General features: G+C 40.8%; 1 protein-coding gene across 1 annotated transcript in view; it reads right to left on the bottom strand.

Annotated features, from left to right (window-relative positions):
* PSMD1 (proteasome 26S subunit, non-ATPase 1) overlaps nucleotides 1-21825 on the bottom strand; it is a 126502-nt gene that overhangs the window by 39233 nt on the left and 65444 nt on the right. Inside the window, exons 17-18 of the mRNA XM_073359107.1 lie at nucleotides 7474-7588; nucleotides 4451-4567 (exon numbers count right to left, since the gene is read on the bottom strand). Coding sequence (XP_073215208.1) covers nucleotides 4451-4567; nucleotides 7474-7588 — 232 coding nt within the window. The remainder of the gene's footprint in view (nucleotides 1-4450; nucleotides 4568-7473; nucleotides 7589-21825) is intronic.

Genomic DNA, 21825 nt, shown 5'->3' with positions numbered 1-21825 from the left:
GCATTCCAGTGTTTCACCACCCTCCTAGTGAAAAAGTTTTTTCTAATATCCAACCGAAACCTCCCCCACTGCAACTTGAGACCATTACTCCTTGTCCTGTCATCTGCTACCACTGAGAATAGTCTAGAACCATCCTCTCTGGAACCACCTCTCAGGTAGTTGAAAGCAGCTATCAAATCCCCCCTCATTCTTCTTTTCCTCAGACTAAACAATCCCAGTTCCCTCAGCCTCTCCTCATAAGTCATGTGTTCCAGACCCCTAATCATTTTTGTTGCCCTTCGCTGGACTCTCTCCAATTTATCCACATCCTTCTTGTAGTGTGGGGCCCAAAACTGGACACAGTACTCCAGATGAGGCCTCACCAATGTCGAATAGAGGGGGATGATCACGTCCCTCGATCTGCTCGCTATGCCCCTACTTATACATCCCAAAATGCCATTGGCCTTCTTGGCAACAAGGGCACACTGTTGACTCATATCCAGCTTCTCGTCCACTGTCACCCCTAGGTCCTTTTCCACAGAACTGCTGCCTAGCCATTCGGTCCCTAGTCTGTAGCTGTGCATTGGGTTCTTCCGTCCTAAGTGCAGGACCCTGCACTTATCCTTATTGAACCTCAACAGATTTCTTTTCGCCCAATCCTCCAATTTGTCTAGGTCCCTCTGTATCCTATCCCTACCCTCCAGCGTATCTACCACTCCTCCCAGTTTAGTATCATCCGCAAATTTGCTGAGAGTGCAATCCACACCATCCTCCAGATCATTTATGAAGATATTGAACAAACCCGGCCCCAGGACCGACCCCTGGGGCACTCCACTTGACACCGGCTGCCAACTAGACATGGAGCCATTGATCACTACCCGTTGAGCTCGACAATCTAGCCAACTTTTTACCCCTGTAGAACTCTGTACTGATAATGGTTGGTCCACACTGGCCCCCACTCTCACCAATTCTCAACACTGTGCAGGGCTTGGTGTACTCCTTTCTGAAGGCTCTGCAGTGTTTGCCCTTACGGAAAGACACGGATATCCTTCTCAAGCTTCTGCACTGGTGGTCAGAGCAGCCCCTCTTGGGGCGTGATTTCCATACCAGAGGTGTCGGTGCTGGTTTCAATGCTGGAGCCAATGTCTGTGCCAGATCTTTTCTCCATGCTAATTTTAGGCATTGCCTATCTGCTTGACAAGACACCAGAATCCTACTAGTGGACAAACCAGGATTGTTCGGAGTCCCTTTCCTTGGGTCTGACAAAACCTTCAAGGACTGACCCAGAAGATGGAGCATCAGCCTTGCATCTCATGCATTCCAGCAGAGGACAAGCATACCAAGCATCTGCTTGGAATATGCAATTTCCCCTGGCAAGACACACACATACTGGTGTGTCTTCACAGGGATCTGTCCATTCTGCAGTGGACTGAGCTTGAAGCCCACAGATTTTCAGTCTGACACAAGGAGCCCTGTATAGAGAAACGGGGGCGGGGGCAGGGTCTAACCGATAGAGTTTGGTCCAGACAGGTTGGAACAGTTCATAGATCAGAAGTGGTTTGGAAGACTGTGGAAGGTTTTGAAAATGTTTAGAATGAGGTAAGAACTAGTGGGTCAGAGGCTTGCCATGTTCCGTCTTGCTGCTATAAGCGGTAAGAGTGAACTGAGGGCGGATCACAGCTGCCCTGCTGTTATGTCCTATGGGAGCACCCTGATAGCCCAACAATATAGCAGTGTCTTTCTCCTCCCAGGACTTCAGAAGCTCTGGGAATTAACTACACAAATTAAAAAAATTTCAAGCCCAGACCTGTATCTCTCAACTCCTTCCCATCCTTGAATTTCATTGCCTTTAGGAGCACCCAACACCTTATTTTCAGAAAGCTACTATGAGAATAGTTTTTCCATGCTGCAAGTTACCCTGGCTCTAGAGTCTAGCAAAGCTAAAGCCAACATTCACTTTCATTACTCCTGATTAAAAGAATCTCTCTTCAGACTAGTAAACCGCACTGAAGAAGTTTTCCAAGGATAATAATTCTTAATTGGCAATGTAACCCCAGTGCATCCAGATAAAGTACAGAGAATTCTGATTCCCATTACCCTAGAACCATAAAAATTAGAGATATGAAAAACTAGGACATCTAGTCCACCTCTCTGGCAATGCAGGATAGTTTCCTGTAATACATAAGACTTTCACTCATTTCCTTTAGGAGGCATTCCACAATTTATTACATCTGTGAGGAAATATTCCTTTAAATGTCATTCAGTGCTTTCACAAGGAGAAACCACCTTAATCTTTCATGAAGGTCAACTTTGGTTGCTCTCCTAGAATAGTTTTCTGATCAGCAGCAAGGACTGAACAAGCAACCTTTGGCTGAACTTCTTCCTTGAAGGAGGGTGAAGCTGATCCACTTTGGGTTTTGCTTATAAATTAGCTATTTTCAAGTGTCTTGGTCCTGCTTGTATCCCCTCCCCCTCTATGCATGGTCAATTAAATTACCATCTACATCTAAAGTAAGTAACCGAAAATTCATAAGTGGCAGCTTGTAAATAGTACTTCACTTTTTAAAAATATAATGGTCACATGGTACCCCGGCTTGTTTTATAAACCACTCAACCCCAATTTTATGCCTCTCATCCTACATCTGCCTGGTCAACTGTGTTTTGTTAACCTTGGGAAGAGCATCCAGGTATACACCTCTACAGTCTGAGTTTTCAGTCCCATTTTGGTAAAAAAGTCTCCCAATTTTCATCAACCCTTAAAAACATCTAATTCTGCAAGTTATTTCCCTGGCTGCACTTTTCTTTGGATAATCACCAAAAAGTCTTTTGCATAACACCGCTCAAAACCCGCTAGCATTACAAATGGACTCAGTAGGTAGTTCATATGCAGAATCACTCTGAGGCAATTATCTGGCCCCTATAATCACAGTATCTGAATGCTGCACAATCTTTAATATATTTAGCCTCACAATATTCTGTGAAGTAGGAAAGCTTTATTATCCTCAGATGGGGAACTGAGGCTATGCGATTTGCCCAAGATCACACAAGAAGTCTATGGCAGAGCACAGAATTGAACCCAGGTCTCTTAAGTCCCAAGCTAGAATCCTGACCTCTGGACCATTCTTCCACAAAAGTTAGAGATTGCTTTATCATATCTAAACTTTTCCTTTCCTGAGTTTATTTCCATAGTAGAGATACATTTACTTCATATAATTTGGTCTACGAGGATATGGGGATTTGCTAGACCTTTATTTTTCACTGCATAATCTAGCAGAATTATAATAGTGATATAAGGCACATTCAGTCTCTTCCAAATGAAATCCTAGTGTTTTTTGTAATAGAGTTAGGACACTAGTGATATCTAACAGCAAAATCACACAATCCCCAGCAGACTCACACAGAAGTGCTTGAAAATATTTTAAAAAAAAAACCTTGTCTGCGCAATTTCCCTTGGAACTAGTTATTCTCCCTGACCCCACCATTAAATGTGTGTTTCTACCGGAAAAAGCTTTCTGCTGTCTCAGCAACTAAGTGCAACTAAAAAAAAAAAAAAAAAGGTGGGAGGGTGGGGTTGGGGGGCAATAAAAGGATGATTTTTTTCAAAAGTTAAACTACACTGCAAAACAATGCCATTGAAAGTTACCATGCACAAGGCAGTGCTGTTTTAGCAGTATGCAGTATAACCAGCAAAGGCTTGCTGCATCAGTACCTCTCTGGGCTGATCAAATGTGAGAGCTCCGAATTGTCAGCATCTGATTCTGCTAATGTGGAACTTTTTAGTCTACGCAACAGTTTGCATATTACTACCTATCATATTCACAGGCAATCTAGTTTTAAAAACTAATAGTGCATATTAACCCATTTGCCTTCACAGTGACAAAACTCGTTTTTGAAAAAATGAGTTCACTCTTTAGTTGCTGCAACTTCTTAGGGCAGCAAAATTGTCCCAAGCGAAACTGAAGGACAAGCCACAGCAGAAGTGGAATTACTGCTATGCAATATAACAGGACTTTCCCTGATAGCAGGTACGTCAAACGTTGCCCAGGACTAAATCGAACATAACAAGAATCTCTTTAGTAAAGAAGAGAAGAAAATATGTTCACACATGCTACGCATGCATAAGTTTAAGTGCCTGTTAGCAATTCCAATCTCGCTTTCATCCCCTTATCCAGGGTTTCCAATTTTGGGGGAGAAAATGTAGATGTACTTATATAACACCAACAGTTAAAACAGTGACAGTTTACCTGACCTGTGCCAGTCAGTGTCCATCTCCCATTCAAAAGTGCATGCTCTACCATGCCAAGAGTTTGCACTATTCTAAATTTCGCTCTTACAATCATGAGCTCTTCAAGGTACAGACCCCTCTCTTACTACGTGTACATACAGCACCCAGCACACTTGGTCCCTGAAACATCATCATTACCCAAGGCCATTTCTCACCATACAAGCCGATGCATAACCTATGGCTCACCTTTGGACAGGTGATCTCAGTCTGCTGAATCATGATAAGGGCAGATGCAATCAGAGCTCCTTGACGCACATAGTTCACAGGATCATTTGTCATTGGCTCAAGCAAATTAATTGCTTCCTAAAAAACAAATACACAAATTAAGCTTATTACTTTTCAAACAACAGGTTTCAGACAGTCTAATAAAGGGTTATTGAATTAGGCCCATCAGCAAGGTGGCAATGAGGTATAGTTTACCATATTTATATTTTGCCCCTCACTGTGATATCTGGGCAAATTTTACAGAAATGTGCACTTATGCTAGTGGACTTTCGCTCAAAGCTAGAGGAGTTCGAGGAATTTGCTGAACAAAACAATGCCAGAATGACTAAAATCTGCATTTATTGCAAGCAGAAATGTGAAAAGTATTTGGCAGGTTAGAATTATTAATAATAATAAAAATATCATACTTTGTACTTCTATATCTTGCTCTTGCCTCACTTATACACTGCTTCCCTTTCTAGTGAGCACAAAAGGTAAGTAAATGTTACCTTCATTTACCCAACGTGTAAAAAGCATAGAGGTGTCAAATGATTTGCCCAAGGTTATATAGTGAGTCAATAGCAGAGTAATACAACATAGGTCTCCTAACTCCCAGTCCTGTGCTTTATCCACTAGTCAAAGCTTTTAATTCTAAGAAAGAACATATTTCGCTTCTAATACAAGTGGTGCTATCTCCACAGATATACACATATAGTGAATCTATGTCTTGAAGACCGATATGTTGCTTCAGAACTTATGATTGCTTTCTTTACATTCCATGGCTTGAGGTCAGTTGACAGTTACAAGCGTGAAGCCAACATGACATACAACAGATGCGTCACTAAGCATTTCTAAAGCATGTATCAACAAGTATTTCAGCATCGCACATTGATTATGTAAAGAATCAGGAACTGTCCAGAAGAGAGTTTATTGTATGCGTGGATACCCGGCGCTCTTGTCCCTTTCTGTAAAGTAGGTGTCAATTTGGTATGTTGGCAAACTGAGCATCATATACACCTTTTATCTCTATCCACAGGAGTGCAGCCACTTTGTAAGTCATCCTTTAAAATGCTCTTCTAATTGCTTACGAAAAACAGTTACTACAAATCAAAATTATATTTTCAATAGGGCTCTTCAAGAGCAAGAGTAAAACTACACAGAAAAAAGGTGTCGTAACTACTTGTACGTCCCTAGGTCTCCAGGGATCGGCCTCACATGGGCACCTACGGGGCATTCTGCAATACTTTGGGGGGTGTCTTTCTGAAAGGAATTCATCCAGGTGAATGCAGAAACACAGAATGCAAATAGCGGTCAGTAATACCTAGTTTGTTCATAAACATTCCTAGGACTCCACCCTGCTCTAGAGTGGACATCAAATTACTTTACAACTTAGTTACTGTACTACAATCTTTTGATTGTAAACTGGATTCCATCCTGTTTTAACTCTCTTTTGTGCAGGGCTTCCATATTGGCAATGTCCACACCAATGTCGTAATTTCCTAGGAATACATCAGAAAAACTCACAAAAGCAACTTGACTTTAACCAGAATACTAATGCCAAGAACCATTTCTAGGTGTTACATTGCAACATCAGACCTACTTTTTGCCACGTGAACTTTCTGTGCTCTGTCTTCTTACATGTATTCATTTGTGCCTCACAGAAACATTGTATGTGTTCAATACTATTTATAGAATATGCATGATGGAAGTGCCCTTCAGCCTAACAAAAAGCTTAACTTCATTTCCAGTCTCTCAAGTTACGATGTATTAACTTAGCCTTTAAACAGGCTGATATAAGCCCCAGAAGACACATTCAAACATAAACAGATGCTTCAGATCTTTATTTAAGAAATAAAAATAAAGCACAGAACCTCAGCCAGACAGGTTCTAATATCTTGATCATACAAATTATCTGGAAATAAAACAGATGTGGATTGTATAACTATGAGCATTTTCATTAATGCTGTCAGATGCAGCATGTCCATGAACATTAGTTCCTCAATGCCACATTCCATTTGAAAAGAAGTAACTTAGAAGAAAATATGGCTTCCAATTTGCTTTCAGGCTATATGCAAGTCAGTTTATGAGTGCAGACAGAGAATGTCATAACTATGTGCACTTCAAATAGGTGTATTCATGAGTGTGCAGGAACATGTAAGAATCTAGAAATGGATTTTTAATAAAGGCTAGGAAGCGGGGGGAGGGGTGGTGGTGGGGAGACAGGGATAAAACTGGAAACCACAGATGAAGTTATTGACCTTTAGAAAAACCTTGTACCACAGCAGATTGAAATCTGCTAATCCGATCAGTTAAAATTTAGTCCTCCTTGTAGCAGTAAATAAAGTTATATTTCCTAACTATTCCCCACCTACCATGACAGCTAAACACTATATACATAGTGCTCACTCCCCTAAGAGAAAGAACCCTCAATGTACAAGCATTTAAAGTGCAAAATGTTAGATGAAGCTTCATTTTTGCTCTCTGACTTTGCTATGTGGCTATCATGCCAATTATGAAACAAAGAAAAGAGTGTCAGGATAATACATATGATTTCGTTTTTTCCCCCTCAGGGCTAAAAAAATAAAAAAAATGTAAGCCAAAAAAAGGTCAAACTCTGGGGTAAACCACAAATGTTTGTGTCTTGGAACAAATGTTTGTGCCATATCCAGAGCTGTACAAACATGCAACCCAACAAGTTAATTGGCAATTGACTAGAGTTAAAAAACCCTTTGCTATAGACAAACTCTAAGAGGGTGGAAATTGTGAACAAATGTATTTTGTTCTGCCTCATCTACTTGCTCTTCCTACAACCAGAAGAAAAGATTGCTTCACTCAATGCAATAAAGCACAGAATCTGAGGAAATGCGGATACACTCCAACTGGCTGGAAGACCGTGTGTGTGAAAGAACTCTCTATTTCTGTGATACTTTTCATGAACGTTATCTGTAGAAGGAAATATAGCAGAAAGAGCCTTGGAGTAGCTATCATTGGCTTTTTGTCCTTACCTTATTTCCTGTGCCAGCACAGCAGATGCCCAGAGCCATGGCAGCCCCATAACGCACATGTGGGTTGTAGCTTTCTGACAGCAGAGAAACTACACTGGGACACTGTTCAGGAGTCCTAGGGAAAGACAAAAAGAATAGCTCGGATTATTATATCATTTGAGAACTTAAAGGCTTTACTTCTTGACTATATTGAAAAAAATATATCCTCCTTCCACATAATTTGCACATGTTGCCTTTTCGATTAAGCTACACAACTGTGCTAGATAAGGACAGGCATGCCCTGTGAACTTCCCTCTGTAAAGTGCTCTATTGTGCACAGCAGATGACACGCACAAGTCCCATTGGTAAAGGTTTATAGATAACCGACAGCGTTACTTTAAAATGATTAGAGTGCTGGGATCAGGGGACATATCTGTGAAGACAGAAGTTCTCTTTGTCCCTCAAACCCACACACCAGTGGCAACAGCAGGACAAGATTGCTTCTAGGCGAGAGAGGTGCAGAGTCCATAATCCATTCAGTACTTTGTCTCAGTCAGTTGACACCAATAGACTAAAAATGGTACAGACCCAGCACATTTCAAATATGCCAGCAGTCGGCTAGGCCTGTCAATTCACTACAGTAGTGGAATTTCTAACCCAGAGCCTGTGGCAATGAAAGGACGGTGAACATTTAATACCTGCGAAGCAGCACACAAGCCGCTCACATTTGTGGGGATATTCATTTCTCTCCAGTATTTACAGATCCTATTTTATCATTTAATTAATCTGAGAGACATATACAACTCTTCAAACTAATGTGAACAGCCTGTTTTAACATTTCAGATGTAGAAAAGCAGAAGTTCTTCAAAGTGAGCCTACCGAAGTGAACTCTCCCCATTCAAAATAAGCCAGCGTTCTCTTCACAACCAAAGCTCATAACTCACTAGCACTACAAACGCTCTCACATTTGTCAAGGCTAATCTTTTAAGTATAGCCTGCTTGACAACGCTACTGACAACAGCAATATATTGAGAGCAGTTAGCACATACTTGTTCCTGAAAAAGAGGGAAGGGAAACTTTGGGTCATCATTCAGTCACTGCAGCCATCTAGGTATTTCTATAGTGCCCATCACTGTATTATTTAGGCACATCTCACAATACCTTCCATTCTAGACTGCTCTTGTATGGATGCCTGTAATTTTAAACCCAGATTTAACACCACACAACTTAACCCAGTTTCTATTAAGAGGCAGCTGTAACTAACAATTTGACCAGGAGGTGAGCCAGGAACTCCTGGGTTCTAGTTTTTAGTTCTGACTCAGTGTGTGACCTTGGCCTACTCACTTCATCTCCCTGCAACAGCTTCCTCTCTGGAAAAATGGGAACAGAAAACCACCTCACAGGGAATTTGCGAGGATTAATGTTTCCACACAAGTAATACAGGACATCTAGAGTAATTAAAAGGTCAGCATTCCATCAAAAGACATTCAGGTCAAACAATGAGCCAGGTGAGCCACCAGAACAAAAAAGACAATTTACAATTCAACATTTGTTTTTTTATTTGAATGTACACTTAACGTCTGGGAGTGGCGACCGTGTCTTCCTCTGTTCTATACAGGACTAACTTCCCTGACCATACTTAAAACTACGTGACCAGGTCCCAGATCCACTGTCTACAGACACCCAAAGAGCTTCTACTCCACAATTCTGTGCTGCTAACCTTCCCCTCACAAATTCTCCCAATAGCTCTCATTGCTATCTTCATTGAAACTCCCCTATACAACACTCCACGCCCACCGTTGCCTCCCACTGCCAACTAACATCTGCTGTTGCCTGCCATTTCTGCTTTTAATGCTGCTGAAGCAGTTCATCTTGACAGGCCTCTCAACCATCCAACAGTAATGGCACCAAGTGGTTGTATGGGAATAAGATGGTTGGCTCTCATAATTCAGAGGGAAAGCCATGAATTCTGAGCAAGTGCACACCCCCTCTACCTAGCCACAGAGATCACTTCCCCTTCCAGCATATCCCTTCCTGCTTCCAAGACTCCCGCGCTAAAACCTATAGATAGCACAGAGATCATCCAGTCCAGCTCTTTCGGAAGAGTAATGACAACAGTTGAGAAGAAAAGCCAACAAAAGGGGAATGACTCAAGTTTGTTTCTGTCAAGCCAGGCTGGGAGCTCACTGTCTCCAAGATGCAGCCTTGACTAAGAATGTAAATAGAAGGAGGAAGAGCTCAGGGTCAGTTAAGCGAACAGCGCTGGATCCTACCTTGCAAGCTAGAAGTAGGCGTGAGGACTATATAAATTATAAGAACTCACAAAATGATTTATCTTCTAGCTCAAACAACAGCTCAAACACTGACAGTGTCTTTAAAAAACGAGCTATTGTGGAGACAGGGAATGACAAATCCTTTAATAAATGAGCCTAAGCATTCAGCTGTGCAGAACATTTAGGCTGGTGTACTAAGGTTCTTAACACCTTTGTGTTTGCTTTATTTGAACTTTTGTTGAACAGGCAGACAACAAGCCGAAGTATAGAAAAACATCTTTGGGCAAAGATATGATTATAGTTTTGCTAGCATCAATAGCCACATGAATTAATCATGCTGTGAAACCTAGTTTTCTGAACCTGAGCTTAATGACAAATGCCTCAGAGCCAGGATAGCCTGCTACTAAAAATTTAGGATTACTTTAAACCAATTTATTATAGAATTCTCAGACAGATCTACAACAATCAAGAGGATTTCTGACAATTGTTTGGAATGCTTTTATCTATAGCCCATCATTAAAGTAGTGAAATGCTATCTCAAGGGTGGTCTTATGTAGACCCACTTTTGGAAAACAAAACATGAAACAGTAAGTAATGAAGTCTGATGATATTTTCCAGATACTTGAAATGTGCAAAGCTAATGTACCTGTCTGAGTAAGGAAAAAATATTAGCCATTAAACTGATACAAATATTTACTCTTTGGATAAACTGAGTCTCATCACTAGACATGCAGGAGGAAAGCATTCTCTCTTAGTAACTGGAGCTCTCAATACAGACCAGCTTTCTCACAGAATCAAATTGTGAATTATTTGCATGCGTATCTACTCTGCTGACCACCAGGCAGCTAAGCCTAGAAAGGCTTGACTGTATTGTGGATGTACAGAGGTTAACCATTTGGGGAATCCCATTTCTTCTCAATAACCCCAGTTTGCTCCACAGTAGAGTCTCTATCATATGTTTTCCCACCCTCTGAAGAGCTAAAAGGTGGAAGCCAGGAGAATGAGCTGAAGTATGAAACAAGGTTCTATAAAACTGCTTTGACAAAAGAAGAGCATAGTGATGTTAGAGGACAGATTTTAGCATCAGTGCTTAATGAGTAACACTTGCCAGCCTCTCTGTGGGTAACAGGCTTACAACAGTCTACGGCAGAGGTCCCCAAACCGTGGGGCGTGCCCCACTAGGGGGGCATGGATGTATGTTCAGGAGGCACGTTTGGGGCCTGGGCCAGACCCCATAGTGGGAAGGGAAGAACCACCACCCAACTCTGCTCCTGGCCCCAGCCGCTGACCGAGGCCCCCGGCCAAGGCTCTACGCTCGCTGCCACCCCCAGCTATGGTCCCAGCCTCAGCCCCTTGACCCCTGCCCGCTTCCCTCCCCTCCCGGAGCCACGGGCCCACTGCCAGCCCCAGCTCCGGGGTATGGGGTGGGGGTGTGGGTGTGGACAGGGGTAAGAGAGGCTGCAAGGTAAAAAGTTTGGGGACCCCTGTTCTAAGGTTTATGATAAAGACTCAGGTTCTAAGGTTTATGATAAAGACTTGATTTGGGACAAAATGGTGGCCATGTTTAGTGCCATTTACAAAACACAATGCCATTTTGCAAAGTGATCAGATGAAAATCTAAAAAAGAGTAACAAGTAACAACCAGAATTGTATCAAGTATAAATCTTACACATGGAAGTAAGCATGACACACCAGGATAACATTTTGAGATTCAGCGGATAGGAATCTCAATGAGGATTCAACTTTGCACTACAGCTTTTAGAGGGGGAAAATGTGAAAACAGATATACTTGACAGATTTTAAGGCCACAAGGGACCATTATGATCATATAATCTGTTCTTCAGCACAACACAGGCCATACACTGAATATCACCCAGTAATTCCGGCACTAAAACCCATAATGTGTGATTAAACTAGAACATATATTTTAGAAAGACATAAAATATTTATTCTTAAATTGAATTATCTGGGTTCCTTCCTTTTGTTTCTAACAATATGAACATGGCTTTTGCACAAGCAAATGTCAGAAATCTTTTTTTAAACAAATTAAAGTTTTGTCTTATATAGCCTGACCATTTAAAAAAATTGTCATTTTAACAGCACTAGCAGATGTTGCTCTAACAAACCAGTTAAAAGAATAAACATCCCAAAGGAAGCCACATCCTTGTCCACTATTGGAACAAATCTTCTGAATTAATACATACCTTATCAAGTAACACCATGTAATAAAACCATGGAGCCCTCTTAAATGCATGCTTACTCAAGGACACATCCGTTAAATGCATGCTGTATTGAAGTCTTAGTTTAACAGGTTTCTTCTACAGTCCAAAGCTTTTCACTTCATCAGTACAGAATCTGGCCATGCTAGTATATCTTTGTCAACATCTGATACAGTTTTCTTATGAAGTTCCTTCCCCCCATGAACTGAACACAAGACAGCTTTCAATGCCCGCAACTTATATTTTCATATGTAGCCACACCCCCAGCGCTTAATTTGTAATGAAAGATGTTGGGGATCAAGCATTTTTTTTATTTATTTTTTTTTACTTTCACAGCTGACATGGCAAGCCCAGAGGTGCCTGGGCTATGAACTGCTTGCCAAGCCCAAAGGTGCCAGGGCTATGAACTGCCAAACCTGGCAAGCCCTGGCACAAATTAAGCACTGCACATCACAAACTTTCCCAAAGACTTCAGTCTCTATCCCTACCATTTCCCAATAGGAAAAAAATTACACAAGTATTTTAAAGTGAACTGGAAAGCTCTTTATCTCTCTAGGCCTAAATCCAGAGTTTAGCATTTCTCCTACAAGAGCTAACATCCTTATGCTGCTTTACACCATTAGTAAAAAGGAAATCACTGAAATCTTATTTGGGTCCTGACAGATAGTTGAAAATTGTGCCTGTGTCACCTGCCAAGTGGACTACTCAAAGAATTACTGCAATACCGAACCTTCCAGCTCTAGTACACCAGTTATGAATCTATGGCTTGGGCTTATTACTATCTGATGGCTGCTCAATGGCTCCTGTGTGGAAAATGAAGCTCAGATCTTGGTGAACCAGTATCCATATCCCAAAACACACCAACACAACTGGTGCCTCTTAGTTGACTATCTCAGTAGAAAGGCCAGAGACTGAATGGGCCCAGTCCAGCAGCTGACCCCACTAGGATAGGGTGGAGACAATTTCCAGAAGACACGGTCAGGAAAGATTTTACTGCTTTGGTATCTATTCTGAGGATAAAAGACTTCAGTCTCCACGTCTCAAACTGGCTCACGTTACAAGCAAACAAACAAAACCTTTAAAAAAAAAAAAAAAAAAAGATTTAAGGGAGTCTACCAGGACAGCAAAAAAAAAGATTCTCAACAGAATAAAATGGCTGATATTTTATTAGCTTTACTCACCAGTTAGTTCATCTGAAAACCTCTAAAGAAAAACAAACAGCTCATGCAGCTAAGGATTTTGGGTCTTTACAGAAACACGGGGCCAGAACAGAGACAGCATAGAACAGCCTCTTTAACTTTATCATCCAAAGGACCTGGTCCATTTGAACTATTATCTCATTAGTTCTTAGAGATGCTAGTCTCCTGTAAACAGATAAATCAATTAGCAACTAAGCATAGCATTGAATGTTCCCAAAAACATTATTCAGAGGAGCAAAAATGTGGGATTCCTCACCGCTCCCAGGGATGAGAGCTTTTCCTAAATCCACAATGCAAAACTTCATACAGTAAAAGCAGAAAATCATATATGGTAAGATTGTAATAAAGTCCTTGCAGAGGATTCAACCAGTCAGAACACAGGGTGGTCTGAGTACAAAAACATCTTGATCAGCTGACCATGGATGGTCATGTTTCAGTGGTAGTCATGAATGGCTTCCCCTGATCTCCAAAGTTATCAAAAGTTTCCTTCCCTTGCCCCTGTGACCCAATTTTTCGTAACATGTATGCTGGGATATTTTAAGGCATTTTATTTGGGGTTTCCCTTGAAAATCACTTACAGTCCCAACTACTGCAGAATGCAGCTTAGTGGACTTGTCTAGAAGGATCTCATTGAGACATTCTTTGGTGTATGCACCCTCTTCTCATTCACATTCCTCCTCTAAACTCCCTTCTTGCAGAAAGTATATAAGCACTACATTAAAACAAACTTAGCTCCTCTGCAGGGGTCTCCCAGTGTCTAGCCTGCTTAGGTTCTTATATCATGCTCATTTTCCAAGGTAACAGCATTTCAGTGCCTCCCATTTTCTGTGTCCGTTTTGTACACTGTGCACTCTTCAGGACAGGGATTGACTTTATTTCCTCTGTATATTTCAGCAACACTTAATTAATAAACCATTAATATACAGAGAAGATTAGCAATATGTACATAAGGCTGCTGAAAGTAAACGATCACATCATGTGTGCAGTAAGAACTAAAAATGGAAGTGTTTGAACCATCACTGAAGTTATGCAAGCATTTTTTTTTTTAAAGACTCTAAATATTTTAGGATTTTACAATTTAGAGAAAAATAAGACTCTTGAAAATTAAAGAACAATGCCAAATATACTTTTAAGAACTTTTTAATTAATTCTCCCTGCATATTTTTCAGAAAGTTCCAAATATTTATGACTTTCCCCAACTATTGGACCTTAATAAATCATACAATATGAAACTATTTCCATACAGGGAATATCTGGCATGCTGATACTGCCATGACAGATGACGCAGAAAAAGTTATAATTACTTCAGCAATAATGACTTCACAAAGCGGAAAAATTGACATCTAATCACAAGATCTGGAGTCATTTCTACAGAGAGAAGTATCAATGGCTCTTTACAGACAAGGCAAGGCAAGGCAAGGCAGTCTCTACCCCAAAGAGCATGCAACTGAAGAAAAAACAGACTATGGGGAAGGGGGGAGAGAGAATGCAACAGGATGTTATGCAGTTTGGTTATGTTTGGCAGGCATTTTCTAATTCTGCTCATCAGCTCCTCTCTCGAGAAACTCCAAACCTTTGTCAATCCATTCCCATGCCTGGAAAAACTCAATCCAAGCTGTGCCCAATCCAGCTTCATTCCCTGCAGTAGCTTTCTCTAAAATACTTCCAGTTGTATATTCAGTGCCAGCTAGACAGAGGGAACTTCCGAGAGATTTAGCAGTTGGTCACCCTCAGGGGAAGCTCTTCTTTACACTACTGCATTACATCTACATTAGGGGTTGGCACCAGTTTGATGGCATAGCTGTAGTTTCACCTGTGCAAGTTTATCTAATATGGAGAGGGAAAAATTCAATAAAATAGTATCAATGATCTCGAAAAGAGTGAACAATGAGGTGGAAAGGTTTGTAGATGTTAAATGAGGAGAGTTAATTCTAGAGAAGGCTGTGAGGAACATGAGTAGGATCAGGCAAGACTAGACGAGGGAGAAGTATGCAAGTAGATGAAATTAACACAGAATCACTCCTGCTCTGTTAGTCCCTCAAATTGTCAGTTATATTTTAAAGATTGGAAAATGACTAGATCTAAAGGACAAAAATGAAAAATATAAGATTGTACACAGCTAAAGCATATCATCTCAGGATATTTCACTTCTCCCCTTGGACCTTCCCTTATCTCCTGGCTTTCTTTGCGATCCTGTACTATGCTAGGTCTAATGGCTGGAATCTCCAGAGTTCAGAGTGCCCTCAATCACCAAAGGCCTCAACAGAAATTGACAGGTTTCAGAGTAACAGCCGTGTTAGTCTGTATTCGCAAAAAGAAAAGGAGTACTTGTGGCACCTTAGAGACTAACCAATTTATCTGAGCATAAGCTTTCGTGAGCTACAGCTCACTTCATCGGATGCATACCGTGGAAACTGCAGCAGACTTTATATATACACAGAGAATATGAAACAATACCTCCTCCCACCCCACTGTCCTGCTGGTAATAGCTTATCTAAAGTGATCATCAGGTGGGCCATTTCCAGCACAAATCCAGGTTTTCTCACCCTCCACCCCCCCACACAAATTCACTCTCCTGCTGGTGATAGCCCATCCAAAGTGACAACTCTTTACACAATGTGCATGACAATCAAGTTGGGCTATTTCCTGCACAAATCCAGGTTCTCTCACACCCCCCCCCACCCCCATACACACACAAACTCACTCTCCTGCTGGTAATAGCTCATCCAAACTGACCACTCTCCAAGTTTAAATCCAAGTTAAACCAGAACATCTGGGGGGGGGGGTAGGAAAAAACAAGGGGAAATAGGCTACCTTGCATAATGACTTAGCCACTCCCAGTCTCTATTTAAGCCTACATTAATAGTATCCAATTTGCAAATGAATTCCAATTCAGCAGTTTCTCGCTGGAGTCTGGATTTGAAGTTTTTTTGTTTTAAGATAGCGACCTTCATGTCTGTGATTGCGTGACCAGAGAGACTGAAGTGTTCTCCGACTGGTTTATGAATGTTATGAATGTTAACAGAAATTGAGGCACTCAGAACCTTCTAGAATTATGCCCTTAGCTTAACTTTGTGGTTGTAATTATCAAGCATAGCTATGGGGCTGAAGAAATGGTAGCAGTTCTTTAAAAAAAAATGTATATATTGTAACATAGGTTTTCCCTCTCCCTGAGCAAATGTGAATTAAAGTTTTAAGAGAAAGAGTTAGGCACCAAACTGGGGCAAACGACCAGGGGAGGAAGGCTAGCCAAAGTAGCAAATATTCAGTTAGTGAGTCATGCATCCGATGAAGTGAGCTGTAACTCACGAAAGCTCATGCTCAAATAAATTGGTTAGTCTCTAAGGTGCCACAAGTACTCCTTTTCTTTTTGCGAATACAGACTAACACGGCTGTTACTCTGAAATGAGTCTCTGCTGTTACCTAATGGAACTTGCAGAAGGAAATGCTTCCTGGACAGCTATTCAGACCTGGGCAGGTACAAATCCAAACACCATCACACAAGGAATTCAGCTTTCTAGCCAACTGGAATCAGAGATCCACAGACTCTTAAGAATATCCCCTATACCAGACCTCAATACCACTATATTAACACTTTTTTGTACCAATCAAGGAAAGCTTATTTTCCCATAGGCTGTGTGTAAAAAGCACTCCTTTTCACTGTGAGAGAGAGAGAGAGAGATACAGACACACACAGCCAATCACAGTGGACAGTAGTTGCCTTTACTTCCTTAAGACACGTTTTTTCGTGCAAAATAGCAAACATCACAACACAGGACTGAAGAAAAATATGTCTCAGCAGGCTCTCAAAGTGAGCCCATTCTCACAGCAAGGAAGCAAGAGCCATTTGTATGGTACAACGCCAGAATACAATCACGTGTGAGGCACTCCAGAAGAGTACAAACACTTAATTTTCACTTCAGCAAGGAACAGCCCTCACTGCATAAGTCAAAATAGATGTTTCTCAGACATGTAGGATTCATAATAGAAATTTCTAGAACAAGTGATGTATTTAAAACCAGCTGGAGACAGCGAGTCCCTTCACAAGAGGGAACAGAGAATTTAGGTTGACAGAGTTACACTTTTATTGCTCATTTTCCCCCTTGAAATGGTTTAAGGTTAGTTCCTAACATGCTGTGAAAGAGAAAATTTAGAAATGTGACAAGTGAAAAATAATAAACCCCTTTGAAAATAACGACGCAGATCCAATATAGGCCGATATCAATAACTTATGTGACTACATCCACAATTTTTCAGAGCGCTAGTGTGTATTTTTCTCCAGAGGTTTTACTTCGGTTTCTTGAATTTGAACACGTGAGGCCAAGTCCTCGACTTCCTATACCCACACAAGTGGTCACACTGAAGTCAATGGGATTAATTTAATCCCTGCGGTATCTTTTAATGTACTTGGGTACTTTTCTGGATTTTTGAGCGGGGGGGTGTTAGAGATTCAGACACTAGCAACCGTTTCATTAGCATATTGTCATATTCCCAAACTCTCTTGCAAAGGGAAAAAATAGTTCAGCCAAGTCTCAACCATGGAGGAAGACGAGACTTATCTACATTTTCACAGTAGGTGCAAGCCTGGCACCACTGAAATCAATGGGAGCTTGGGTGTGGCTTCAACAGGGCTAGGATTACACCAAAGACGTTTTTCAAAATTTAAAAAAAATAAAGTAAAAGCTGAGCAAGGGCTTGGAAGATGGAGATAACATGCTGATGTAATGAGGTCTTGGAATAGATGGGGGGCGGGGTACCTTGTATTGCTGAATAAGAGTCACAAAGGAGTATATACAAGTGATGTCACTGGTTTGAATTAAGCCGAGGTCAGTGGCAAGCAAAATGCTTTAACACCTACTGTCTGGTGGTCAGTATAAAAGGTGTGGGTGACCTCAATCCAGATGTGTACATCAGAAAAGTCAGCAGGGAGAGAAAAGACCTTGCGACTGGGCCACCAAGAAGTTATTTTTCCGGTCTACAAAAGGACACCAATCTACATCCTACGTGGTGTGTTCCTTGCCTACGGCATGGCTTTGTCTATGCTAGCACATTTCACAGCCTTGAGTCACCCCAGAAGAGCTCCACTGAAGTGAGCAATGGTGGAATTGAAGCTGTAGGGTAGACAAGACTCATTCGTTTTGATCGCTCATCCGGCCCCTCTCAAGGTGGTGATTTATGGCTATGAAGTTTGCTAGTGCTAGGACAGCACAATTTGGCTTTAGCACATGGAAGTGTCTTCTACTTTTCATCCTCTCTTCCTTCATTTCCCTCACTCTCTCCCACTTTCTCTAGCTACCTCTTAACCCTCAAGTAGCTCCACAAATCAGAACTACTAACAAATAGGACTGGATTTTCAGAAACAGCATCCATTTTGTGCCTACAAATAAATGCAGGTGCATTTCATAGCACTTAATCTCCACTTAGAATCATACAATACCAGGGTTGGAAGGGACCTCAGCAGGTCATCTAGTCCCACCCCCTGCTCAAAGCAGGACCAACCCCCAACTAAATCATCCCAGCCAGGGCTTTGTTAAGCCTGACCTTAAAAACCTCTAAGGAAGGAGATTCCACAACCTCCCTAGGTAACCCATTCTAGTGCTTCACCACCCTCCTAGTGAAAAAGTTTTTCCTAATATCCAACCTAAATCTCCCCCACTGCAACTTGAAACCATTACTCCTTGTTCTGTCTTCTGGTACCACTGAGAACAGTTTAGATCCATCCTCTTTGGAACCCCCTTTCTGGTAGTTGAAAGCAGCTATCAAATCCCCCCTCATTCTTCTCTTCTGCAGACTAAATAATCCCAGTTCCCTCAGCCTCTCCCCATAAATCATCTGCTACAGCCCCCTAATCATTTTGTTGCCCTCCGCTGGACTCTCCAATTTTTCCACATCCCTTCTATAGTGGGGGGACCAAAACTGGACACTACGCCAGGTGTGGTCTCACCAATGTCATATAGAGGGGAACAATCACTTCCCTCAATCTGCTGGCAATGCTCCAATTTATACAGCCCAAAATGCCGTTAGCCTTCTTGGCAACAAGGGCACACAACCTTCTTGTAGTGTGGGTCCCCAAACTGGACACAGTACTCCAGATGAGGCCTCACCAATTACGAATAGAGGGAAATGATCACTTCCCCCAATCTGCTGGCAATGCTCCTACTTATACAGCCCCAAACATCACTTATACAGCCACTTGATGAGGCCTGCAAACCAGGTAGAGATCTGTGGACTAAAAACTGCCCTCATGATTATTTTCATTATAAAAATCATATCTGCAGTTACATGCAGGCATAAAATCAAAGACCTAGTTGAAGCCTTGAGAAAACTGGATAAAAATGGTCACTAGAGTGATATTTTCTTCTCTTTGCATTAATTTCAGTTTTATTTTCATGTGCATGATATTGTTTATTTTTCTGATACTTCAAGAGGGAACATGATGGTTAGATGCAGGTGGCAGTTACCGCACCTGGACTTTTCATTTCCTAAAATAATTTTTTTTCAGAAGATAAAATGTCTCGGACCCTATGAGACCCCTAGGGATTGAGATAACAGGAGATCTTCCGTCCTAGTTCCCTTATATAAAATAAGGGGCATACATTTTTCTGGAAATTCTATTCCACCTTCTATTATGCAGATATAAGATATGTGTGTGCCATGTAGACATGTCAGAAAAAATGGAAGTAATTCTGTAGCATTTATTTTTCATAACGTAGGCAACTGTATTAAGGCATTGGAATACTGGATGTCATTTGTGACTCTCCATCCCATCTGCTCGGCGGGGAAATAGAGGATCCTTAAAATAAATTGTTCACCGTAGTTGAAAAAGATATTGACAGCCCACAATAGGAAACAATTCTATGTTAAATTTAAAGCTTACAGAGCAAAGTGGGAACAGAGTGTTTTTTTAAAGCAGTATAAATAGATGCAAGTGCTGGTACGATCATCTCTTTAACCATTCACATATTACTTGCCCAGGCCTAATCTGGTTCCAAGTGGGAGGAACAAGCTATCATGTTATTAATGTAATTTAATTTTCCATTCATCCATGTGAAATTAGTACAAAATATGAGCATATTAGTACTATATAACCATCACTGTAATACAATACGAATGTACAGAATTAACATGGTGGAAAGAATATACTACAAACAGATTCTATGACCTGAGCAATAGGACCATGAAATGGTTAAAATACAAGTATGCATATTTTATTTTTTTCCTATTAACCAGCAAGTATTAAATGGGGGGTGGGGGGGAGAAAAACCTTTTCTTTGACATAAAGAAATCCTAAACTACTTTATCTGTAATGTGCACTGTTAATCTTAAGAGGTTGCTGTTCAGGTTCAAAAAATGTCATATATTAAATTATTTCCATAATTTATTTACAGCAGATTTTTCTCTTCACCTATGTGGATTCCAGGAAGTGGATGCAATTTTTAAAAATTAATACAGAATGAATCATGATTCACTGGGGACCTGGTCCTGACAGAGCACGACGAGTATAAGCAATTCACTAAATTTAATGGTCTGTGATATACAAGTTGATCTAACTGATCTAATGGTCCCTTCAGCCTTAAACTGTAGAAATCTATGACCTCACCTATGTCTGATTATTACACACTTGCCATGTGGCTCTCCTCAGAAGTAAATTCAATTTCTGTTTTATAGATGGGATGTATGATCAAGTTAACAACTTTCAACTGTGTTGGAAGGTAAGAATAGAAAATACTCTTAAGTAATAAAAAGCAGCTGTATCTAGGAAGGCTTAAAGTGACAGTGCATGCATTTAAAAGGATATGTTAGAACACACTTTTCTAAAACAAAACACTTCAAAGCCTAACAAACTAACAGAAGAGTTTACACTAACTCTCAACTTTCCAGGGTTAACTGTGCTCATGTTGAGAGAGAGAGAGAGAGCGCCGAGAACTACTTTGAATACAGTTGTATACTGTAGTGTGAAGCGTGGTCATACACTGCATCTGCACATCCAGACACAGGGACAAGGAATGTACACTATAGGTCTGGAGCACTAAATAAATAAAAAGGAAATAACCTTCCTTGGCTCTTTTCCAGCTGTAAAAAAAACCCACTCATTTATTTCCTTGTTTTCAATCACTGGAGCTGGATGCACTGGAATGAGTCAATCAACAAACGATAGCAGCAGATGGCAAGTTTTGCTAACAAACGCAGAGAAAACTGCACACAGAATGAGAGGCAGGAGAAGAACTGTGAAACACTCAAGAGACATGTATTAAGCATGTAAGTAAGATCCCCAAAAGACCAGGAGAAGCGGAAAACCAAGAACTTTGCTTTTAAAAACAAAAAACAATGTGGCAAGAATTATTTTTCCCCTCCATTCAATACCAGTTGGAGAAAATACACACAAAGAACTTGACTTTAAAAACAGAAGAAATTCAATCTTGACGTTTAAAAACAAATGGGAAGGTATGGACAAAGGTTTTTGTTTTAAGAAGATTCCAAGAGGAATGAAAAACTTGTCTTCTAGAAAGTGATGTTAAAAAATTATGTGCTGAAATCCAGCATGTGATGAAAAAGAAGATCAAACTGCAGAAGAAATTTATCCCTCTCGAACCCTCAGGGAAACAAAATCCAAGAGAAATCTAAGGTAAGGCTTTCTTCACAGAAAACCTGCAATGAACCAAATCTAGAAAATATTTAAAC

Source organism: Lepidochelys kempii, chromosome 9, assembly GCF_965140265.1.
Source record: "Lepidochelys kempii isolate rLepKem1 chromosome 9, rLepKem1.hap2, whole genome shotgun sequence".
NCBI lineage: Eukaryota > Metazoa > Chordata > Testudines > Cheloniidae > Lepidochelys > Lepidochelys kempii.
This window is presented reverse-complemented; position numbering and strand designations above follow the sequence as displayed.